We start from the raw sequence: 23449 nt of genomic DNA, 5'->3' as shown, positions 1-23449 counted from the left end.
TCTCTCTCTGCCTCTCTCTTAAGCTGGGAGGGATAAAGGACAGAGATGGCATTACAAATTAAGAGATGACAAGAACTTGGTTCGACAGTTTTATTCACATCCTTGACATGAAAGGATAAGAATGCTGTTTGGTCAATGATATTCAACCCAAAGTCCTCCACCTCATCCTCAACTTCAACTGGGTACACCCACATTGGCTCATAGGTATCATTTTAGGAGTGGTTGATGAATGGTAAACAGGAGTGTATGCTTGACCAGACAGGTGCTGCTTCAAGTTGTGTGGCTTGACTGGTTCTGTAAAATGCTGGCCCATGCCATCTGGTTGGCCATTAGTTTGCCTTTTCCGTGATTGGAGGGCTGTGCTGTATAGGGGCTCTTATTTATGCTGCATTCATGTTATATTGGATAGACAGTAGGTACGAGCTTCTATTTAAGTTAATTATTAAATACTGTTCAGGTCAACTTTCAGCTGGCAAATACTACTTGGGAACTCAGGGTTTGGCGATGAACCCAAATTTCTCTACCAAATTTTGACATTGCTGCAACAAGGAAATATCTGCAGTCAAATGTAGAGAATGATATAATAATAATAATATATTAGCTATAATATAATAATATACTAATTTCAAATAAACAAAGTGAACAATTTGTATCACATAAGTCATTTTGGGATCACAGCTGTTAAAATGTCATGGCAGGACACTAGGCTTGGGCCGATATTCGATATTTTCGAGTATCGCGATATTTTGTGAATATCGCGATAAATAACGCGATATCCCCGTGATATCGAATAGTAAGATCAAATTTCTAGGCTGTTAGGCAGCCTAGAAATTGGATGTAATTTGGAAGAAATAAAATAAAATACCCCCCCCCCCCCCCCCCCCCCCAAAAAAAAAGGTAAAAAAAAAATACAAGACCCCCCCTTGTGGTTAACATGACAAAGTTTGATTTGATGTAAAAGTTGAACTCAACTGTATCGCTCACTGGTGTGTTCAGTGTGAAAAAGTTACACTTAAATCTACAGAAAATTTCAATCATGGTGACGGTTTTAAATGAGTTTGAATGAGTGAACCCTTCCAAGTTGTTGCTTTGAACCGCCAAGTCGTTTTTTCCCATATGATGTGAATGCGGCATGATTGTTTAATTATTGTTTGTTTTTGGTGATGGACACGGTGTAGTGCAACCATTTTCCTGCATTGGGTCTGGGAGAAGCTCAGACTAGCTGTCCACTTTACTCCTAGCCTTTTTTCCAAGAAGATGCGCTAGGACAGTGTTAAGGCTAATGTCCACCAGATGCGTTTTTGATACGGTTTTTAGTCGGAGCCGACCCAGATCCATTTTATTCAGTGTTGCTGTGTCCTCCGGGTCTGGACGGGAGCCGAACGGGAGCCGCACATTATTTTGTGCCAGTCCATTCTTTTTCCGCTTCTGGTCTATTTCTGCTGGACCCGCTTATGTCTGTGAAATGTGGAAATATACTATTTTGATTTGTGGGTGTATCTATACACAATAAAGAAATAGAAAATCAATATATTATTGATCTGTTTTTATTTAAACCTGCAATAAGCGATTTTCCAACCACTAGAGGGTGACAGAAACCACAACACATTTGTAAATAAAGCACAACAAAACTACTGGATTATGGAAGCCCTAAGGACAAACCGTGCATAAAGGCTAATAGCTAAGCTAAACTCTTGCTTTGCCAGATTTTTCTCCCGCTGAAGGTCCCACAATGACAAGTGAAGAGGTAGGTAGCAAGTTTACTAGTTGAACAAGTTTACTCACTCGCTTCATCGATTCCGCCATTACCAGAATTTTTTTCAGGGATGGGAGGGGGAGAGCGCCGCTTTCAAACAGCGAGGGAGGAGACAAGCTAGTTTTAAAAAAATGAAAAGCTACTGAATGGACCTTCTGAAGGAGCTTCGAGTCGGGCCGGGTTTTGACAACAAGCTTTAGAAAAGAGGTGAAAACAGCAACACAGCTGCTGCTGTGTGGATATTGGTTTATATCATTATGTCTCAATGAAATCTCCACATAGCACACATTAGTTTCAGGATTGGTTATAAGGTCTGTTATCACTTATTGCAGGTTTAAATTCACCAACATTTCCATTTCCTATCCCTTTTTCTCAAGTTGCGCAGTAGCCTAGTTTGTTGTCTGTCTTGTCAGCTCTGTGCCTATGAATGAATATATAAAGTATCCTCTTTATTGTGCCAAGAGTTCAGTTTCCTGATTGAAGCCATTGACTTAAAACGAAAAATGTTAGGGGGGAGACCGGTTGATGCATGGCTCACCCAAACCTGAAGTAAATAACAAAAACCACTGAAGAAAAACACACAAGCAAACACAAACCTGGCTGTTGTTGCTCTGCTGCATCTGTGATCCCAACATGAAATGACGGCAGCAGACATTGGCATTTATGGTCATATCTAACCCAGGCCTTGTGTTGGCATCTCCTCCCCAGGGTGTCCCCCTTGCAGAAGTCGGAGGTGGTTGACCTGGTAAAGAGTCAAGTGAAAGTCATAACCTTGGCCATAGGTGATGGCGCCAATGACGTGGGCATGATCCAGACGGCTCACGTCGGCGTCGGCATCTCCGGCCATGAGGGCCTGCAGGCCGCCAATTCCTCCGACTACTCCATTGCCCAGGTAACAGTGCCCCTGACCTTTTATTAAAATTGTATTTTATTAAAATGGGATATTAGCCAGTCAGTGTCATCCACCTCCGATGTAAGGAGGCTCCTACTTGACCACAGCTTGTGAATATGTTTTTAGTATTATTATTTTTATATCAGATGTCTGACAAGAGAAATCTTTTCAGTGTGGTGTGTTGCTCAACAGCTTCAGGGGTATCAGTCTGTAGGTTTATCATGGTCAGATATCGCTAAACAACTATACTTTGGCTACGTTTGCATGCAAACAAATAATGCGACTATTGCTCTTACTCTGATTATATTGCTTCATTGACACAGCTAATGCTGTCGTTTTCTGCTGCGTTGCGTCTCGCTTACATCGCTCCACTTGGATCAGCCTCCAAAACTGTGATTGAACTGTCTGGCTTGTGAAGCTAAGGACTGAGGGAGTTTCAGTGAAAATCGAGCTAAAATTGTGTGAAAATTCAATTCATTGTAAAATATCAGCACAATACAAAAGATATATGAACCTCACGAGATTGAGGTCGCGCACCGTCGCACACACAAACATTGCGCGGCCACGGTGGCCTTGCAACTCCAAAAAGGCAGTGCAGTGTGCCTCGCGTGTTTCGACCTTCAAAGCGCATCCTGTGTAATAAGAGTCCTGTGCTGTTCCATGTAATAAGGTTCAAAGTCCTTCTTTTGTCTGAACTTAGTTTTTCAACCACCTCTGTGATTTCAGTTCAAGCATCTGCAGAACTTGCTGCTGGTGCATGGAGCATGGAACTACAACCGCGTGTCCAAGTGCATCCTGTACTGCTTCTACAAGAACATAGTCCTGTACATCGTTGAGGTACAGTATGGCCACCTAGTGAATACTATACTAACCAGCTCTGACCATTAGGTCCAGTCATACCAGTACTACTTGAGGTGATTTAGCTGAAGTGCTTACATCGAATTTAGCCACAAATGGTAACATGTAAGTGTAATGTCCGTTCTGACATTACATGAAGCTGAAAACATTTTTAAGCTGCCTATATTTTGTGGTTTCTACTGGAGCATGATGGTGATTGAATTTTAAAGTAGTAGTAAAGTAGTTTCATCAGACTGATTTTGAGTTTTTCCCTTTGATTTCTTTTTTTGTTTGTTTTTCAGATCTGGTTTGCTTTTGTAAATGGGTTCTCTGGTCAGATCTTGTTTGAACGTTGGTGTATTGGTTTGTACAATGTGGTAAGTTGGGTACCGTGTGCTGTGACAGTGGATTATATACATGATTATATACATGATTATTAGGGTTCCACTGCGAAGCAGGGAACCCTATTGTAATTGCTGGAATTCCTATTATTATTATTTTTGTTCTGTATTTTGGCCAATAACTCAGCCATACATTGATAACTTTTTGTCCATTTTGGCATATAGATAGTCCCAGTCAACCACTACTGGGATACAAAAAATGGCACCGATTGGCCCATAGGGGGCGCTATAATAAGCTCCCAAAATCTAAGGCTCAGCCCCGCCATCCCATTAGTCGTAGAGTTGTGAAACTTGGTAAACATATGTAGCTGATTATGCTGAACAATTTTGCCTCTAGGACCCATAAGCTCCGCCTATCAAAAAATGGTGAGTTATTGACCAATGAGTTTTTCAAGTTTGCCACAAAAAGTTCAATTGATTTATAAAAGCATGCCATAGTAATCAGTCAGTTTGAAATATGTTAGGGTGGTCAGAAACATCATATTCAAACAACATGTCAAACCACATAATGATATGTTGAGATTTGAGGAAATGACAGCCCTTTGAAGTTGTTGCTAATTCAGAATGACACAAAATTTGGTATGCAAGCTTCTTCGACTTGCCTATACTTTGTTTGAAAGTAGCTAAGGAATCGGTCAAAAAATGGTGGAGTTATTGACCAATGCAGTGGAACCCCTTTAAATTAATACTATGACTTTGTATGTGTGACAGATCTTCACAGCTATGCCTCCTCTAGCCCTGGGTATATTTGAGCGCTGCTGCAGAAAAGAAACCATGCTAAAGTACCCTGAGCTCTATAAGACCTCACAGAACGCCCAGGGATTCAACACTAAGGTATTACTAGAATCAACCATATAGTATTTATGTTTGCTGTGCAGATGTATTAATGGACCTTGAGGGGTCCTGGGTGGTAATGGTAAGACATTTATATTTTAAAAAGCTTGTATACCTTGTGTTGCCTGAATCCAGCTTCATGAGTTACTTATCATTGATCACATTTGAAATTTAGCTTGTCATGGGTCTGACCCAGCTGTTTTTGCAGAATTCATCAGAGATTGGATCAGTTAATGTCCTCAGCCTCATAGTAGCAAAGAATTGCTTTGCTCATGTGCATACAATGTTAACGAGGGTGTATTTTTCACTTTTTCTACAATGTTATATCATTACCTTAATGTCTATGAAACAACCCAACCATACTTTGACTGGCCGTATCAGAGGCAACTTTTTTTCTAAATACAACTTTGGAAAAACAATTTTCACTGTTTTACTGTGAACAAGGAACATCCACGACTGCAATATCCATGAAAAATATTGAATTATCCATTTCCAGATCTGTGAGAATTAAATCTCATCTGTGTGTTTCTTATGATCAGGTGTTTTGGGTCCACTGTCTGATTGGTCTGTTCCACTCTGCCATTCTCTTCTGGCTCCCCCTGCTGGCCTTCAAACATGGTACACTCCGCACTTTGTACTACTTGGTCTGTCATTGTCCTGGTCTAGTCCATACTACTAGATTGATTTCATTACAACTGAATTTCCCCAAGAATCAGGCCTATTGTTGAGTTGGCTGACAATTGTTTTGGGGGAATATTCCACCAAGAAAATAATTATCTTTGAATGCTCTCTGTTTGTTGTAGACACTGTGTCATGGAGTGGAAGGACCCCTGACTACCTTCTGCTAGGAAATATGGTTTACACAGTAAGTTTTACATCGGAGGAATACATTGGAGCATTGTGGATTAATTGTAAGAATGGACAGGTTCATAGTATTACACTTTTTTGTAGAGAGGTGTCTCAACTGTATTTTGTGCTGGTAATGAAAAGCGAGCCGTGCGACATACACTAGCTTGCAATACCTTCTACTGTCAGCAAACAGAACTTAGGTACTACTCTCAAAAACGTAGCAGAAACTCCACAACATAGCCAATTTACTCCCATATTTACTCTTGATGATCAGAGTAGCAATTTTAGTATCAACATAACTACTGCTACTTTCTCCATTTTCACTCTGTTTTTGTTGTCCTAAACTGTCAGCTGCCTACGTAGCGTGAAACCCCACCTCCTCTTTGTTTTGATTGGTCAGCTCACAAAAAGTGGTCAACGTCACATGACCTTCTCTAAAAAGTTGAAATCTTGTCAACTTGAGAAAGCACTCTGCCTGAAAAGATGCCTGGCACTGCGTATTTTCCAAAGCGGCCACTCGGCAGCCTCTTCCCTTCGACTTGAATATAGAAAAGGTTTTGGAGCTGTCCAAAGACAGTGCTCAGCCCCTTCCTTCTGGCTGAGACTGTAGCAAAGGACAGAGAGACGAGAGAGAGTGCCACATTATACATACGTTCTGATTATACATTCCTAAATAGTTCTCAACAACCAGTGTTGGGTTTGAGACAGTCTCTACCATTTCTCATCAAAGTAGTAGGAGTACTTCCACCCAGAAAAAGTAAAGTAAACTTTTCTACCATTTCTTATCTAAGCAGCTCAGTATGAGAGGATGCCGACTAATTAAAAGGAAAATGAATCAGGGGGTGGGGATGGAATGTAATGTCAGTTTTGCAGATATTTCAACCTCATGTAGTATTCAGCTACAGTTGTACAATGAGCATTTCAGTGAATTAAATGTGTTTCAGCTGTCTTAGCCTTCACCCTTTCAGACTGATGGTGGTGTTCAGAAAAGTCATCGCTTTTTCCCTTTCACCGTCTCTCCTCTCTTTCCCTTCCTCCAGTGTGTGGTTGTGACAGTTTGTCTGAAAGCGGGGTTGGAGACCTCGTCATGGACCGCGGTGCGTTAGAGCTCAAAAATGCCCTCCCCCTTTTTCTGTGACCCTGGTTGCGCAAGGAAATTTCCCATTCATTTTCTCCATAGACATCTTTGTGCTTTTCCTCCCAGACACTGTGTAATATACTTTAATGTATTATGTTTAAATTTGTCTCATTTGCTCAATTCGTATTTCACCATTTCATTCCATGTCAGTTCACTAGTGTTTACTCAGTCGTCTATCTGTCCTCTTTCAGTTTAGCCATGTTGCTCTATGGGGCAGCATCTGTCTGTGGCTCCTGTTCCTCTGGCTCTACTCCAACCTGTGGCCAGCCATCCCTATTGCACCAGATATGCCTGGAGAGGTACCGTTCACATGACTGAGCATTCACATAGTCATCGCACTGGCACGTCCACAACATTATTTTTGATTTATTGTGGGTAACTAATTTTATGATTGGGGTCTATACTGGCCTTACAATAAAAATCTGATATTGTCCAGTCAGTGTTGTCGACCTCCGATATGATGGATATAATGCAGTTTAATTGATTACATATTTATTGTAATTGATCAATACTATACTGGTTGTCTATGGGAAGCCATTTACCTTAACTGACTGTACTGAGACATTTTGATTGGATTCCACATAGTACACATTAACTATTATTGTTATTATTATTAAGGACTGGCCAGCTCTGCTGCCAGTCCCTATTGTATTTTTATGCATTATTATTATTCTTTCTTTCTTACTAAAACTGCCTTCCCATGCATCAAAATACACCAAACATGGCACATAGATTCAGGCCCATGCCAAACGACACTCACTAAAGTATGGGGCAAATAGTCCAGATGATCATAAAAAATCAACAGTACATGCTGCAGCTCTGTAATTTTCTGAGGTTATCGGTCCAAACAAGACAAAACTTTCATACGCCGGTACCTATACTTGATTATGAAGTCCACCACTTTGTTTTTATTAAAAACTGTAAAACTAGTCCCATATACTTTGCACAAATTACTTGAAAATCGCTACAGAGCATCCTTAGGTATGCACAAATAAAACTGTTGTGGGGTTTTTAATTTGATCAAAAATTGAGCCCACAGTAGATCAAAATGTTTTACTGTAAATGGTACTGTACACAGCCACTGTAAATTGCTGCTTATTCGATGTCCAATCTTCAGACTTCTATCTTCTAAAAATGATTTTAAGTCTGCCCTTATGGAAACCACTGTAGTCAATGGAAAATAGAGCATCTTTAAACATCAGTTTTTTGCTTATGGAGCATTCAATCTTTGTAAAAATAAATTACAGACATCTGTATGTTGTCTAGATAAAATACGCAAATGCTCAGAATTTTATGTTGAAAACTGAATATTTGACACTAGTTTGACATCTGCCTTAATATGGATGCGCAGATCTTATCATGCACCCTGCTGGTTGCCTCAGTCATAGTGTGAAGCCTCCTCTCTTCAAACCACCAATAAATACAGTAGCTCAACAAGTTCATGACTTGTTACTTTCTTTTTCTTTTTCGCTTACGCTACATCTGGCCGGCCCAGTCCATGACTGCTTGCAGTCCTAGTTATTATTATTATTACTGTCGTTATTATTATTAGCAGCAGCAGCATCCTGGCCTTCAATGGAGAGTTTTAGTGTCTAAATGTTGTCTTTTCCACCCTGGCAAGACATAAAATTCTGGGGGCAATGCTGAATACTTGGAATTTTTTTTTTTTTTTTGTATGAAAATAGTCAAATGTAAAAATATTGAATATTGGCACAAGATATCAGCTATCAGTGGTTCCAGTCTAAAAATATCACTATCGATATCGGGCTCCAGAATCCTATACTGGTTGAACACTAATCGTGATGATATCATTTTGAGGCTAGTATTTTTTTGGTTTGGTGTGGTTTTGTTGAATGACATTACTGTGTGTGTGTGTGTGTTTCAGGCAGATATGATGTTCACCTCAGGAGTGTTTTGGATGACTCTGCTCCTCATCCCCGCCACATCGCTGTTGTTGGACGTGGTCTTCACAGTGTGAGCAGAAGTCTCTTCTCTGTCTGAACAGATAGAGTACATAACCATATATAGACAACCAAGTCCGAAGTCTCACAAGTCCAAGACTACTCCTAAGTCAAAAGGGCAAAGTCTTAAAGGAATACACCAAGTTTTTTGGTAGATTGTCCCGTTGGTCAACTTAGCTGTTTAGTGATGAGAACGTAGACACCAAAATCATTTGTGTCCCTGTAGATTGTTGGCACTGGTGCTCCATGCTAACACTTTAGCACACACTGTTGAGTAGTGTTGGGCGGTAACGTCTTACAGTAATGTGATTACTTTTTACAGTAACGAGTAGTGTAAGGGATTACAATTTCAAATTCAGTAATCACATTAAAGTTACTAATCCCAGTAACGCTCCGTTACTGCGTTACTTCAACCTTAACCTCCCTTCAACCTTTTCTTTTCTCTCCTTTGAAATTTTCGAAGGTTTTTTTTTTTTGTCATATGTATCTTAAGGACATGCGTGGGCAGGTTTACGTCTGCTACTAGCTAAAAAAGCAAAACAAAAGGGTGAGAGAACAAAATTTAAAGGCGGTAAATAATTTAATTGTAGCTTACATGTGTGACAGGGAAAGTGTTTCACATGCGTTGTATTTTATTACATTAAAAACTTCAAATTATCCCCTATATTGTTATATAAATATATTATGAGCATTCCATGCATCATGCAAATCATGAAGCACCAGCACGCTCTACAAAAACATGACTCCTTTCATATAAAGTGGGTGAAATGGCATGAAAATTGGGAGACTGTACAGCTAAAAATCACTGCACAGCGGATGAATACGTGGTTGCTCCCCTCAAATAGTTCCAAAACTAAACATGGCTACATTTTGCCATGCATGAATCTACAAGCAATCCAGTATAATATATTGGTCTGACCCTAGCTGGCAGGTCCACTTGGCAGTGCATACACACACATGAACACCCGGTCCTGTCTGAGTGGTTAAAAAGTTTTTCCTCTCTTCTCCTTCCAGAGTGAGGAGGTCGATGTGGAAGACTCTGCTGGATGAGGTTCAGGAGTTGGAGGCCAGCTCTCAGGACCCAGGAACCGCAGTACACAGGAAAAGGTGACTTATCTCAATCAGTGTGTCCACATGGTTCATCAATTTCCATTTTTGCGTCAAGTCCTTTGAGATATGCTTTTGTGATGAAGGACTATATAAATAAACTTAACAGAGAACGAGCCAACCTAGATCCAACTAATCAACAATCAATCCCAAAGCAAAAAACTGAAATACAGCATTCAATATAGTATATAAAGTTGAAAAGTGTTGAAAAGACATAAAAGGCCTACCTAGTTAAGACTAGCCTAACCAACCTTAGACCCTCAGGAAAATCTACCAAGAAAATCATATTTGGGAAAAAAAATGGAAGAAACCTTGGGCGGGGCAGTATTTGTATTTGTATTAGGAATGTGAATCTCTCCTTAGACCGATTTTGATATGAATCTTGATATACAGTTAAAGATACGATACTGGAAAGTTGTCTTTGAGCAGAGGAACGATTCAGCAATGGGAAGATTTGATACACTGCTAGAAATATGAAAATCTTCCATTCTACTCCACTGAAAAAGAAACAAAACAGGGATAGATAGCCCTTATAATAAAAAGCATCCATTTAGAACCACTGCGGAAGTCACAGTCCTGACTCTGCAATACTGCTGAACTGTGTAGGGTGCTTCGCATTTAAATGAGTGGCACCCTTTATGTGTTAGGTTTGGTGTAGGTCGTTCTTGTTTGGGGGTAAAGTTGTCCAGCATCACGATTGGCTGTCAATCGACCAATCAGAGCCCATATTCCCACTGCACTGCACAGTAATAATGGTGTATTAAGGGAGGGCAGGAAGAGTACAGGAGCTTGGTAGAGGACTTTGTTGAGTGGTGCAAATAGAACCAACTGCAGCTCAACATTTCTAAGACAAAGGAGATGGTGGGGGGCCTCAAAAGGACTAAGGCCCCTCTGCCTCTTTTTGCTATTGATGGTGAGGACATGGAGGTGGTGGGGACCTACAAGTACTTGGGGGTGCAGCTAGACAACCGGCTGGAGTGGGCCAATAACACCACGGTCCTGTACAAGAAGGGACAGAGCCGCCTCTGTTTCCTAAGGAGGCTCAGGTCCTGTGTGCAGGACCCTGCTTCAGATGTTATACTAGTCTGTTGTTGCGGGTGCCATCTTTTATGCAGTTGTTTTCTGGGGCAGAGTGAGAGAGAGAGAGTGAGAGTTTGTTGATGCTATTGTTGCAGTGCAAAGTAACAATAACTAAAAATGTTCCATCCATTTTTTGTGTCTTGTAGTCTTCCATGCTAATGCTTTTGCCTGTCTTTATATGTTTAGTTGGGCAGTTTAATTTACTCCTCTCCTTTGGCTTTGACATTTCTAGCTTGGCAGAAAGAGCACAGCTGCTGAAGGACGCATTTCAAAGAGGCTCTGAGCCGACGCATCACACAGACGACGTCCAACAAAACATGCTGCGTGAGTCCAATACCCATGCACACTCTGTTGGATCTGTGGAAAGACTATTTAATCAAATAATCCAAACCCCAGGGTTCCTACACAGGTGTGGAAAGTCTGGAAAAAATAATTTGATTGTCCCATGTTATCTCACATTTTGAAATATTTGCCCCTATGGAGAACAATTTTCCTCTATAGAGTGATATGCCGTCATTAGTAGGGGCAAGCTATCGATGTAAATCAAACTGAACACCAAAATCTTCAAATCAAGAAATGAAGGTTTGGAAAAAGTATGGAATTTATAATTGAAACTGTAGGAACCCTGAAAACCTTCAAATGCTCAATCAAGCCATTTTCACCACTTTCACCACTCAGCGCTTGACTATGTGACCTCATCTCCCACAATGCCATTCTTTCCTCCATCCGCCGACAGGCATGCAAGGGGTGACGTTGTCATTCCCGGTCTGAAGGTCAGTCAGGTGGTGATGTAGTTGGCTTAAACCTCGTATTTATAATCCTAGACCATCCAAGGCTCCTGTACAGTCATCCACTGTTTGTATAGCGCTCAATAGATTGTCATGTTACTCTAACACACCTTAGCTGTGCTCGTAGTTTATGTGTCCTCCTGTTCCTTTTCTAAGTGTCATGCTATAAATGTATTCTCACAAGCCAGAAAACATTCTTCACATTTTTCTTCTGGTATGGATCGCAGTCGGTCAGTTGGTCGCTCTATTATAGTCTCGATTAATATATGATTAATTGTGCAGCCCTAGCACATATCCATATCCACATTTTATACATGTTGTCTAGATTAGTAAAGTCAATATATTGATAAGGTATATAGTTTTTTGCAGTACACGTTTACACACCTGGAACCTTTCTACACACAAGTATGCCTTTCTGTACTGTTAATGTGAACGCACATTTTGCTTATCCTGCAAATTCACATATCTATATATTTCTTCATATTCCCACATCCGTCTCATTGTTAGAACTAAAACTCTAGTCTCTAACATTCTGTTTGTTGTACAGATGGCTACGCCTTCTCTCAGGATGAAAACGGGGCCGTTTCCCAGTCGGACGTCGTCCGATCCTACGACACAACCAAACAGGCGGCTTTACGGGGGTAAAGCCCGGCGCCGCTGCTCGACCGCACCCTCCATTTACACTGCACTACTTTAATAACCCCTTCTTATTGTAGGAGGGCCACAAGAAGGCCGCCTAAAATGGGATCACTGATGTTTAAGAGACAAAAATGTGCACTGTGCTGTGATTCTTTATCCCACACTGCATGGATTTATACATTCAATTTTGGCTCTGAAAATAGTGGGCATTGTTTCGAAGCTCATGCCAAGATCAAGGATTTGAATGCATGAGAAGGGATGAATTACATCTACCGGAGACAAATGTTGCGTGTTTGAATTTCCATCCACTATGAATTTGTTTAAAGCACTATTTTTTACTACTGAAGCATCTGAACTTGTTTTTAACATCTGCAGCGGTGCTGTCCCAGCTCTGTTGTTGAATATATTTGATGGGTAGAAACATGTCTGAGCTGATCTTAGGCATTTTGTATTAATATTGTCACAATCTCACGTCAGTTTTTATTAAATAATTCTCACCACTACACTTTCATACTTGAAATTGAGACCCTATGATGCTGCTTATTCAAGAATGTTTGTACACATTTAATGAGCTGAAGGGATTATGTTTTTATTATTTTTGAATGTCATTCGACTAAGATTCTTCCTTTTTGCCCTTTCAGTAGCCTACTGTTATAAAATTAGCTGGGACCCATCCATCCCTTTGCATTCCACACTCCGAACAGTGTTTAGTATCATTTTTGTTTCATCACAGCTTTTACAAATGCATATTATAATATGGTGGTATTTATATTTCACATGGTTTGCCGTCCATTTTTTTCTTTCTGTCTTTCTTTCATGGCACGTAATTAATATAGTACCTGGAAATTGAAATGTGTGTGTGCCTGTAGTTTGTCTTTACCACAGATTAGTATGGTAAAAGGTAAGACTGCAGAAGAGTAAAGCAAGTGTGGTGATGGTGTGATTGTGGTTTGTTTGACTACAGTCATGTTTCATCACTGCTTCTGTTTTGCCCCTTCCTTACAAACTCATGTTGTTGCCCTTCAACCTGCTTAACTCCGTCCCATGCTTTGGCACTGGACCGCCATGAAAACCAGAATATAAACTACTCACCAAGATCAGATGCAGCCGGACGAGTTTGTAGCGTCAGATTTTACTTCCCATTCATTTGAATGAGCCACGAAAATAGCCTGAAAACTGACATTTAACACGTTGGTGAACAGATTCAACAACAGATCCTGCTGCTGTGATTTTCAATGGATAGTGGGTCCAACGTTTTAGAACATATTTTCGCCAAATAGCATTTTTATTGATAGAAGAGAACATAGTGGAGGGATACCATTTAGGAGAGATAGTTCCTGTTTGGGAGACCGGAAATGCAAAATGAGGACGGACCCAGGACTGCTTTATTGTCTTAAAAGTGGGATCTGTTGTTTAATTTGTTCACAAACATGTTAAATGTCTGTTTTCAGGATATTTTCATAGCTTCATTCAAACACTACAAACTTGTCCAGCTGCATCTGATCTTGGTGAGTAGTTTATATTCTGGTTTTCATGGCGGTCAAGAGACAAATAACCCCCATGTTAAAACTAAGTGGAATATTGCTTTAAGTAAAAGTAAAATCACAGACTTTAAAAATACTTAAAAAAGTACACAAAAAAGCTACTCAATTACAGTAACATGATCAGATGTAATTAGTTACTTCCACCCTTGCTAATAAAATGCTCTGTCCCCAATGTCACATCTAGGCAACTAAGGTGTCAGAGAACTGTACATTTGTGATGTCCACCCTGAAACAGTATTGCATTATTTTATAATTGGCAACATGTTAAGAAATTGTGGAATACTTTTGTAGATTAATTATTAACCATATTTTCAATAGTTTTGTGCTACTGTTAAGTTTGTTTTTTTTGTTTTTTTTTAGTTTCTTTGAGTGTAAAAGAAGCAAGCAGAATTCAATGTTTTATATATTAGTGCCTAAATGTCATATGCATAAATGCAAGTTTACAAATAAACTTCTATTCTCAATATTTTCTAAGGGTATTGAATCATGTTTGAATGTTATCCTACTGTACACTGCTCCAATAAGAAAAGTGTGAAATTGATAAATAGTTATTTTCTTATAAAATATGATGAAACTTTAATAATCTATCTGGGAGAATTGGGACGTTGCAGCAGCAAATACTAATAATAGGATACAACAAAGAAAATTAAATTAGAAGATAAGAACTGAGCAAATGGGCGTATTAAACAACTAGCAATTTCAAAACTAGAACATGTTAAGTATAGAAATACAGGAATGAAAGTATGGAAAATATGAACTGCAGCATTATGAGGGTGTGTAAAACAACAGCAGCAGAAAATACTGAGGCAAAGAAAGAGATTGAAAAAACATGTACGAAATGAAAATATAACATAGATGTCAAACATATGCATATGAGATTAGTGAAAAATTTACAAAATATCTGGATATCTGTGTTATTACATTAAAGGATATGACAATATGAAGAAAACAGTAGGAATTCACAGTATATATGATGTGAAAAATGTGCATTGTATTCACATTAACAGAAAGTGTTCAGGCATGCTTCATATAATATATATATATATATATATATATATATATATATATGTGTGTGTGTGTGTGTGTGTGTGTGTGTGTGTGTGTGTGTGTATATATATATATAAACAAAGCACTTTTTGCATCAGAGGCATTTCATACACTTACATATTGAGCAGTGTATATAAAAAGAAGAACAAAACAACGTAAGTCGGGACCGGCCAAATATAGCTTAAGAGGAAAAAGTAAAAAGAAAAGAAAAAGAAGTGTGAGAAATAGAGAAATTAAAACCCCTTCTCAATCCGACCGAGTTCGACCCGGAAGTGTTTTTATACGCTGCAAAAACTGAGATGAGCTAGAGAAATGAGACGTCCGGTTTGGGCGTTTAGCCTTCACAATAAAAGCGCGATATTTTAAACGTGTAGAAATAGCCTACTGTTTAAACATATTCATTTGTATTTAATCGTCAAATCGAATAAGTGAGGAACCAGATTCATATTCGATGTCACAATAATGATGAAAAATGCGATATTAACTAGAAAAGCTTCATTACACTGTGCAGAAAACATACAGAACAAATTGGACATAGACTACAAACAAATCGACATATAGGTCTGTAGGAGTATTTTTGACAGATAACTTTTGCAGTAGCAATGAAAGGTGATTGTGCAATGTCCACTTTATTCTATGTCAGTGTTACAGTATGGCTGACTTTGAGGGCCTGCCATGATTTTCTTAAATCGATTGGGCCTAAATGTTAGTGTGTTGTGAAAGTACAGGTCTGTAGGAGTGTTTTGACATATAACTTGACATAATGAAAGGTGACCTGTGTAATGTTTAATCTGTGTAGTCCAAAAAATGACAAATCTCTGTTTAAATGTAGAGGGGAACTTTCAACAAAAATATTATAACATATTCATTTTTATCATAGAAAAACATTGTACAGATTGTATAGTTGTATTTTCTTGCTTATTTGTTTGTTTATTAATTTATTTATTGTGCAAAAAGACGTTTTTGAGTGTGCATTTGTAGAAATTAACCTAGGCTTTTATTCTGAAAAAGTCGGACCGGAAATGTTATTCTTCTTCAGGCTGGCGGAGCACAAGCCGCTGGGGGAACAGCAATGTGTGTTTATTTTGGAAATAGTGTTTCAGACATTTGCACTGGACGGGTTTTTACTGTAATGAAACGTGTGCGGAATCGTGTCACCATGTGAACACAGGTTGTAGCAGGTATGGAGTTTAATGACACTGAACAGTAATTTTGCCTGTATGTTTGGTTTTAATTTCGCTGGACTTTTAGCTTGCTGTCCCAGACAAGCCTTCACACGCATAAACTGTGGTTTTACTCCCTGCAGTGTGACTTAAATGAACTGACGTGCTGATTTCCACGTTTAAGATTTAAGTCATTCACTTACCAATCAAGTGTAGGTTTAAGACTAGCCTCAATACGTCCCGTTCCCTCGTATGGGGAGAACAGTACGCTGAATTCCATTAAAAATCTGTCGATTTAACATGTTGTTACTTATCGGCTAAAGTGCGTAACTCAGAGTATGACTCAAGGCCTTTTTAAAATTAAACGGAGATGCTCTCCAATTCGGCGTATATCCAATCCACCAAGCATCACTTATTTCAATAAAATTTCAACTTTTAAAATGTGTACTCTTCTTGCTACCGCATTTGTTTTGGTGGAGGAGATGGTGGAACAATAGGCAAACCGGTTATAAAAGTGGGATTTTTATTGAAATAAGTGCTGTTTGGTGTATTGAATGTATGCCGAATTGAAGAGTGCATCTTAACGATTAAGGTCTTGGGTTTTATTTTTAATGTACATTTGCCGATAAGCAAGTCAACATTATGTTGCCAGATTTTAAACGGATTTAAATACAGGAAATGGCACGTGCTGTAGCTTTTGCCTTCACAGCTCCATGGCCTTTTAGGTTAGCAGAATCACTGTCATCTTACAAATCACATTAAATCCCCGTTTTGGTAGACTTGCTTTTTTATGTGATGTCTATTATTCCATTATTTTTATAATTCCATCATTTTTACCTTCTATTTTTATCTGTTATCTTGTGGTACCTGTTTTAGACTACTTGAGTATGTTGTTTGCTTTTATTTGATTGTTAAAGCACTTTGCAAGCTCTGTTTTTTTTTAAGTGTTATACAAGTATACCGGTATTATATATACAGTAATTAAACTACTTGTCAAAGTAGCTTTAGGAAGCACTTTGACTTTAAATTAGGGCTTGGCAATATGGACAAAATAACACTCACGATGATTACAATAAATTATTTCAATATTGATAAACAATATCTGCTAAGAGATGAAAAATCATGTGTTAAATAATTAAACTGATGTTCATCGCATTGAACTGCATGGTAATATAAAGTGCGATAAATTTTTATCAGATCTCATTTCGCAGAATAGTTTAATGAGTATTTTCTTTTTATCATTAATTCAGAATTGTGTATCATGATAGCTATCACTATTTCATCACCATATGATACTACTGAAATATGATATACAATAACGTTGAATTATTGCCCCGCCCTATTTTAAATTAAGCTGTAGCTGCCAATTTTATTATCCTGCAACCCCTTTGTTCCCCAGTTCAGATGCAGAGCAGCATGGGCTGGAGTAGCAGTACTAGTAGCAGTGCTACCTCCCGCAGTGTTCCAGTGGTGTTGGTGTGCCTTGTTGCCTTGCTCCTCAGCAATGTGTTCATCTACCTGTATCTGGACTCGCTGTATCATACTGATGAGCACCCCATGTCCTCCCATGTGGGTTGTCCGCCTGGACACTTTAAAATGGCCGCCATGAAAAACTGCTCGCCCTGGCTCCAGTGTCCGCAGATAAGCGATGAAGTTCGCAAGTTGAAGCTGATCGGCCAGGGAGCAGTAAAGCAGGTACACCGACCTCCACCTTCCCAACTGGTTCTCGGGTAGTGGCTCAAAATATGCTGCCATTCATTTTGTTTTGAATTCATTTACTTAGTTTAAGATGAGATGAAACTTACAGGAAAATAGTAATAGCAAAGAAACAGCAAAGAAAAAATACCATTATATAGCAAATGGGGGTTGTAAAATATCACGCAACTAACAAATCTAACATGTCAAGAACATTTTGAGTGGAATTGCATGAATGAACATTATGCAAAAATATGAATTACACCATTATGGGGGTGTGTAGAATAATAGCAGTCGAACATGCTGAGATAAAAAGTGAATGATAAATAAATACGTACGATAGGAAAATATACCAAATATATGCAGATTGAAACTAGTGAAATACAGAAAATCACGCTAGGCCTATATGCAATATTACAAATGAGAAAGCATAAGAAAGCGTTAATTTACAGATCTTTCCTCTCTCGTCTCTTTGTTATCCTTTGGTAGAAAGCGTCACAGACCGGCCAGGTTCACAAATATGAACGTGCTGTGTGCAGTTTATTGACTCCACACAGGATTTGTGGCTGTTCAAAACAGTTTTCAAACAGTTGGCCATTTGGAGCTGCCTGCCAACATACAAATGTGCGTAGTGTAGCTTTAACTCTTGCTGTATTGACCTGAGCAGAGTCATTTTTCTTTCCCCAGGTATATCTGTCTGAGTGGAGGGGTCAGAAAGTGGCTCTGTCCAAGCTGTCCTCTCCAGAGTACCTGGAGGACTTCCTCCATGGGTTGGCCATGTTGCGGGCCCTGCAGGGGCCCCAGGTGGTGCAGTTGGTCGGGTTTTGCCCCAAGGACCACAGCCTGGTCACTGAGTACCACCCGCTGGGTTCCCTGCTTAATCTGGATGGTGTGCTGGCGCAAGACCGGCACCAGCAACACGATACCTGGCAGGTCCGACTGAGGCTGGCCGTGGACTACATCTCTGTCCTCCATTACCTCCACAATAGCCCGGCAGGCTGTCGGGTCATGTGTGACTCTAACAGCCTAGAGAAAAGCCTCTCCCAGTTCCTGCTGACCAGCGACTTCCACCTGGTGGTCAACGACCTGGACGCCCTGCCCGAGGTAGATGCATCCAGAGACCTGTTGGCTAAATGTGGCCACCGCGAGCTCACCGGGGACTTTGTGGCTCCAGAGCAGCTGTGGCCATTCAGCGAAGACGGTCAGCCATTTTTGGACGAGCTCATGCCCGGATACAACGAGAGGACAGACATCTGGAAGATCCCAGACGTGACGCGGTACCTGATGGGAAGGGTACCCGGAGGCGATGTGGTCCACTTCCATCTCTTTCAGATCCACGAGGAGTGTAAGAGGAGAGACCCCAAGCTTCGCCCTTCAGCTCTGGACGTTTTGAGGGTCTACAGATCGGTCTATACCAATATGGTGCGAGATAGTGCTGGCTCTAGAGACATGCTGTAGAATGGAGAATCACTTTTTTTTTAAGATTATTTTTTGGGCATTTTGCCTTTATTGGATAGTTCAAAGTAGAGAGACAGGAACGACTGGGAGAGAGAGAGGGGGATGACATGTGACAAAGGTCCTGGGCTGGATCTGAACCCAGGACGTTGCGTTACATGGTACGCGCCTTAGACCACTGAGCCACCAGGACGTCCCGAATAGAGACTCACTTGATATGACTGTGAATGTATTCTTTCTGCAAAAGTTATAGTTTTACATTTACAGTGTTTCCCATTATGTCTCGTTTATAAATACAGATACGTGTGGAATATAGATTTGGGGTGTTTGGGTGTCTTGTTGAGTGTGTCAGTTTACTTTTGTCACTCACATTTCATGATAGAACTACCGTCAACACAGATAACCAAGGTTCTTACAGTTCTGCACTCTCAAAAGATTGTTTTTTACATAGACTGCATGCGACAATGGTCTTAGGCAGGATTTGAACCCAGAATGTCACATTTACATGGTCTGCGCTTTAGACCACTGAGCCGCCAGGATGCCCCGTAAGTCTGCACTTTTACTTGTACTTGAGTAAATCAACAGACAACCTGAACAACTTTATAGTAGCTGCAGTGTCTGTGTTATTGTGGATGAGATTCACTGAATGAATCTCACAAAATTTATATATATATATTTTTTTAAACGAAACCGGACAAGCAAGCTTGTCTTTATTGTAGTCACAACACACCACAACACTTGCATGCAGCGACCACACACACACACGCGGTGAAATTCAGTCTCTGCTTTTAACCCATCCAAGGCTTGTCCTTCCTCCGGGGGGCAGCCAGGAGCAGTGGGCAGCTTTACAGTACAGCGCCCGGGAACCAACTTCAGTCGTCGTCGTCACTGGTCAGGCGATGATCTTCTGCATGTTTTTAGTGGGGGTCCTTACCGATGTTATATGGAGGAACCCCATGTGAGCACGGGGAGAACATGCAAACTCTACACAGAAAGGCCCCTTTTCACGAGATAGTCCACCTGGGCACTAGGCACCGAAGGCATGGGGAGAACATACCCCCAGTGCCAACAGCGACCCAGGCGGGAATCGAACCCAGAACCTTCTTGCTGTGAGGCGACAGCGCTACCACCGTGCCAAATATTGCCAAATATGCCAAATTTGAGACACTTGTTGGCATTATGAAAAAAAAGTAAACTTGTGAAGTAGTAGAAGGTAATAGCAAGAAAGGTTCTTACATGTGAATGCCATAATCAAGGGCCTGAAAATTGCCATGACTTGGTAGAATGCACTTTACCATAAGCTGCCATTGTTTTCCAGCAGTGTCAAAGCAGTAATTGTGAGTTGTTTCGCACCACAAAAAAGATCAGGATTTCCACAAAAGTAAGGGCTTACTTGTAGTAATTGTTGTATGTTTTTTATTATTCAATGAGACTAGTACTCTAACCCAATGGATACCACTACATGCAGGGACATCAGAATGGCTGTATTATATGAAATATTACTAATGCATGTAGCTATGTGACAGGGCTCATAAGGCAACAAGCCAGACAAATAAATTCAATTTTATTCTTAACTGTTGGATTTCTGTTTTGAATTTAAAAGCAGACAAACAATGCAGGTCAACCCATTAAAGCAATATTTTCAACTATAAATATTGTTTTGAAACTATTACACACATAAATATAGCACACTAGGAGTTGGCCTATAGTAGAGTGAAGTGAGGTGCATTGCTTTTTGTGCATCAGCATATATTTATGCTGACTATGTATTATGTACGTTTTAAAAATTACTTCAATCCTGAGTCATGCGTACAGAAAGAGGGCAACAACACCAGACTTCATTTTGTTGACATAAAGCAAAAATAAAAGTGGCCCTAAAAAACTACCTTGGGGAACTCCACAGCTGTTGAGTATTTCCACCAACAGAGTCCTATTGACTTAGTCTTTCTGGTATCGCTCTGATAGATATGATCTAATACACTCAACCATTATGTTATTAAAACCAAGAGCATTCAGTTTGTAGAGTAAAATCTGATGATTGATTGTATCGAAAGCTTTCTGCAGATCAAGTAATACCATGCCACAGAGGTTACCGTTGTCAATTTTCCTTTTGATGTAGTCTATGAGATATAAAAGACATGTATTCATTGAATGGAATCTTCTAAAACCCGGTTGTAAATCATACATAAAATTGTTTCTAAAAATGTATTCCTCTATCTACTCAAAAATGATTTTTACGAGAACCTTGGATAGAACTCCAAGAATGGACACAGGCCTACACCTTGTTCAACCTTGCTCCCTTTCTTATAAAGTGGAATATCTCTGGCCTGCTTGAGATCATTTGGAACCTTTGCCTGATCAATAGAGAGGTTCACGATGTGAGTTATGCAAGGTACAATGAGCTCAGCAGCGTCTTTAACAAGTCTGGCTGGTATATTATCCAGACCAGTCGCTTTAGCATGGTTTAGCTCAGGTAACCTCCTTACCACCTTGCTCTGAGACACTTTAGCAAAAGAAAAGGAATCAGCTTGAACACCCTGCAACAAATAGAACTCCTGAACCTGACTTTTATTGTACAGCCCATTGTGACCAGGGAGTTGATCCACCAACTGGATTTAGTTTTAAGAAAACACTGAAGAGGTGCAACTCTTGCTCTCGGTAAAACCAACTTTGTTTATTCAAAGGCCAAGTTTTCCTTCCTGGTTCTAGGAACCCTGGGAAATGGAGTAGAGGCATACATACAAACAAAATCCTACAATTACTTACAGGCAACTAACAGTGTATTAAAGTAAACACTAAGTTAAGGAGACGGGTCATTTGTCCATACTGAACAAAATAAAATAATTAAAGAAATACACTGCATCGCATACTATTAACCTAATTTCCACCAATGATACTGAGAAATGCATAACTTCTAAGTCAGACACCACCACCTATAGAAGTAGTATTGCAAACTGCACAGCACTTTGGACCAAGGCAAGCCGATCTACTATAGCATCAGAACTTGTGGAAGACGTCAGCCACAGAAAGCTACCGGTGCCCACATCCACAAGGTGGAATTCATTTACGAGGCCGTTTCCAGGATCACCGAAATTCCTGTGAACGAGCTGAATAACCTGTGCATCAAACTGGGAATAAAGTGCTTCACCGAAAAGGAGTACCAGTTCCTACGAGAGTATTGTATCACCATGAAGCCCCTTACAGCAGCACTGGACATCTTACAAGGGGATAACTGTGTGTATGGAACCTTACTACTGACCCTCGAAGTCCTGATGTCAAAGACACTTGCCTTGAAAGACACCCTCTCAAGGATGACAGCCGGCCTTCCAGATGCTATTGTAAAGGTGCGTAGGTCTATACTGATATAGCAGAGCTATGCCTACCTATCTTTTGCGCATTTATTTGTTTAGGCAAGGCAAGGGAAATTTATTTATACAGCATATCATTCATGAACAGAGGCATTTTCAAAGTGCTTTAGAGATATAAAAAATGTTACATAGAAGTAAAAGAAATAAAATTAAAAGAAATAAAAGAATGTACATTAAAATGCAGTGCAATGCGCTTTACATAGGCAAAAATGCGCAGATAAAAGTAGGTAAAAAATTAAATCAAATGAAACAAAATGAAAACTATAGGATATTGACCCCACACTAGAGAGGGAAGGATAGAGTCTAGTGAATCTACAGTAAAAAAAGCTACTGATTGGGTCAGGAGGTTCATGTCGATCCAAGTTTTGACAACAAGCTTTAGAAAAGAGGTGAAAACAGCAACACAGCTGGCCCGCGTGTGTGGCTATTTGTTTATTTCATTACCTCTCAAAAAAATCTCCACGTAGCACACGTTAGTTTCAGGATTGGTTATAGGGTCTGAAATCGCTTCGTTTAATGATCACCAAAAGTTCCTATTTTAATACCTAAATGTGTCATTGCTTTTGTGTTCTACAGATTTGTGAGGAGTTCTATCGTGTCACCACCAAGGAGCCATTGGAGACTTTTAGAGCGGCCTTAGACAACTACTCTCCTCGACTGCTTAAACTGTACCATGCCAGGAAGGGAGCCCTTCTCAAGAGATGGAAAACCTCCCAGACAAGCTTGATGAACAGGTAGACTGATCTATTTAAAGAGTAACTAAACCCCAAACCCAAATTTGTAGTGAAGCCTGACACCTAATGGTTAAAGGTAGGGTACTGAACTGGCCTTCTGCTATTGGCTGGTATTTGTGCCAGGTGATGTCACCACCTGTTGCACTCTATGGAAGGTGACA

The 23449-nt window shown here is 39.9% G+C and overlaps 2 protein-coding genes across 2 annotated transcripts in view; both read left to right on the top strand.

The window, feature by feature from the left end:
• Nucleotides 1–14243, top strand: part of LOC139915120 (phospholipid-transporting ATPase IA-like) — a 49421-nt gene extending 35178 nt beyond the window's left edge. Inside the window, exons 24-35 of the mRNA XM_078289666.1 lie at nt 2465–2648; nt 3375–3485; nt 3788–3862; nt 4598–4720; nt 5260–5338; nt 5524–5585; nt 6610–6666; nt 6899–7006; nt 8593–8681; nt 9683–9775; nt 11088–11179; nt 12191–14243. Of these exons, the coding sequence (XP_078145792.1) occupies nt 2465–2648; nt 3375–3485; nt 3788–3862; nt 4598–4720; nt 5260–5338; nt 5524–5585; nt 6610–6666; nt 6899–7006; nt 8593–8681; nt 9683–9775; nt 11088–11179; nt 12191–12288 (1171 nt within the window). The 3' untranslated portion in view covers nt 12289–14243. The remainder of the gene's footprint in view (nt 1–2464; nt 2649–3374; nt 3486–3787; nt 3863–4597; nt 4721–5259; nt 5339–5523; nt 5586–6609; nt 6667–6898; nt 7007–8592; nt 8682–9682; nt 9776–11087; nt 11180–12190) is intronic.
• A 1681-nt stretch (nt 14244–15924) lies between these two features.
• Nucleotides 15925–19501, top strand: pomk (protein O-mannose kinase). Its single transcript, XM_071903604.2, has 3 exons — nt 15925–16054; nt 17436–17731; nt 18419–19501. The coding sequence occupies exons 2-3, from the start codon at nt 17441–17443 to the stop codon at nt 19187–19189; spliced, it is 1062 nt and encodes a 353-aa protein (XP_071759705.1). The 5' UTR covers nt 15925–16054; nt 17436–17440; the 3' UTR covers nt 19190–19501.
• The last annotated feature ends 3948 nt before the right edge of the window (nt 19502–23449 follow it).

This window comes from Centroberyx gerrardi, chromosome 17 (genome assembly GCF_048128805.1).
Source record: "Centroberyx gerrardi isolate f3 chromosome 17, fCenGer3.hap1.cur.20231027, whole genome shotgun sequence".
Taxonomy (NCBI): Eukaryota; Metazoa; Chordata; class Actinopteri; order Beryciformes; family Berycidae; genus Centroberyx; species Centroberyx gerrardi.
Note: the sequence above shows the minus strand (reverse complement) of the source record. Positions and strands in the feature narration are given on the sequence as shown.

Bases quoted from the DNA above. Each gene is read 5' to 3' on its own strand.
- pomk (XM_071903604.2), top strand. From the start codon at position 17,441: ATGCAGAGCAGCATGGGCTGGAGTAGCAGTACTAGTAGCAGTGCTACC. The intron at 17,732-18,418 runs GTACACCGACCT...TTCTTTCCCCAG, and splicing joins GCCAGGGAGCAGTAAAGCAG to GTATATCTGTCTGAGTGGAG.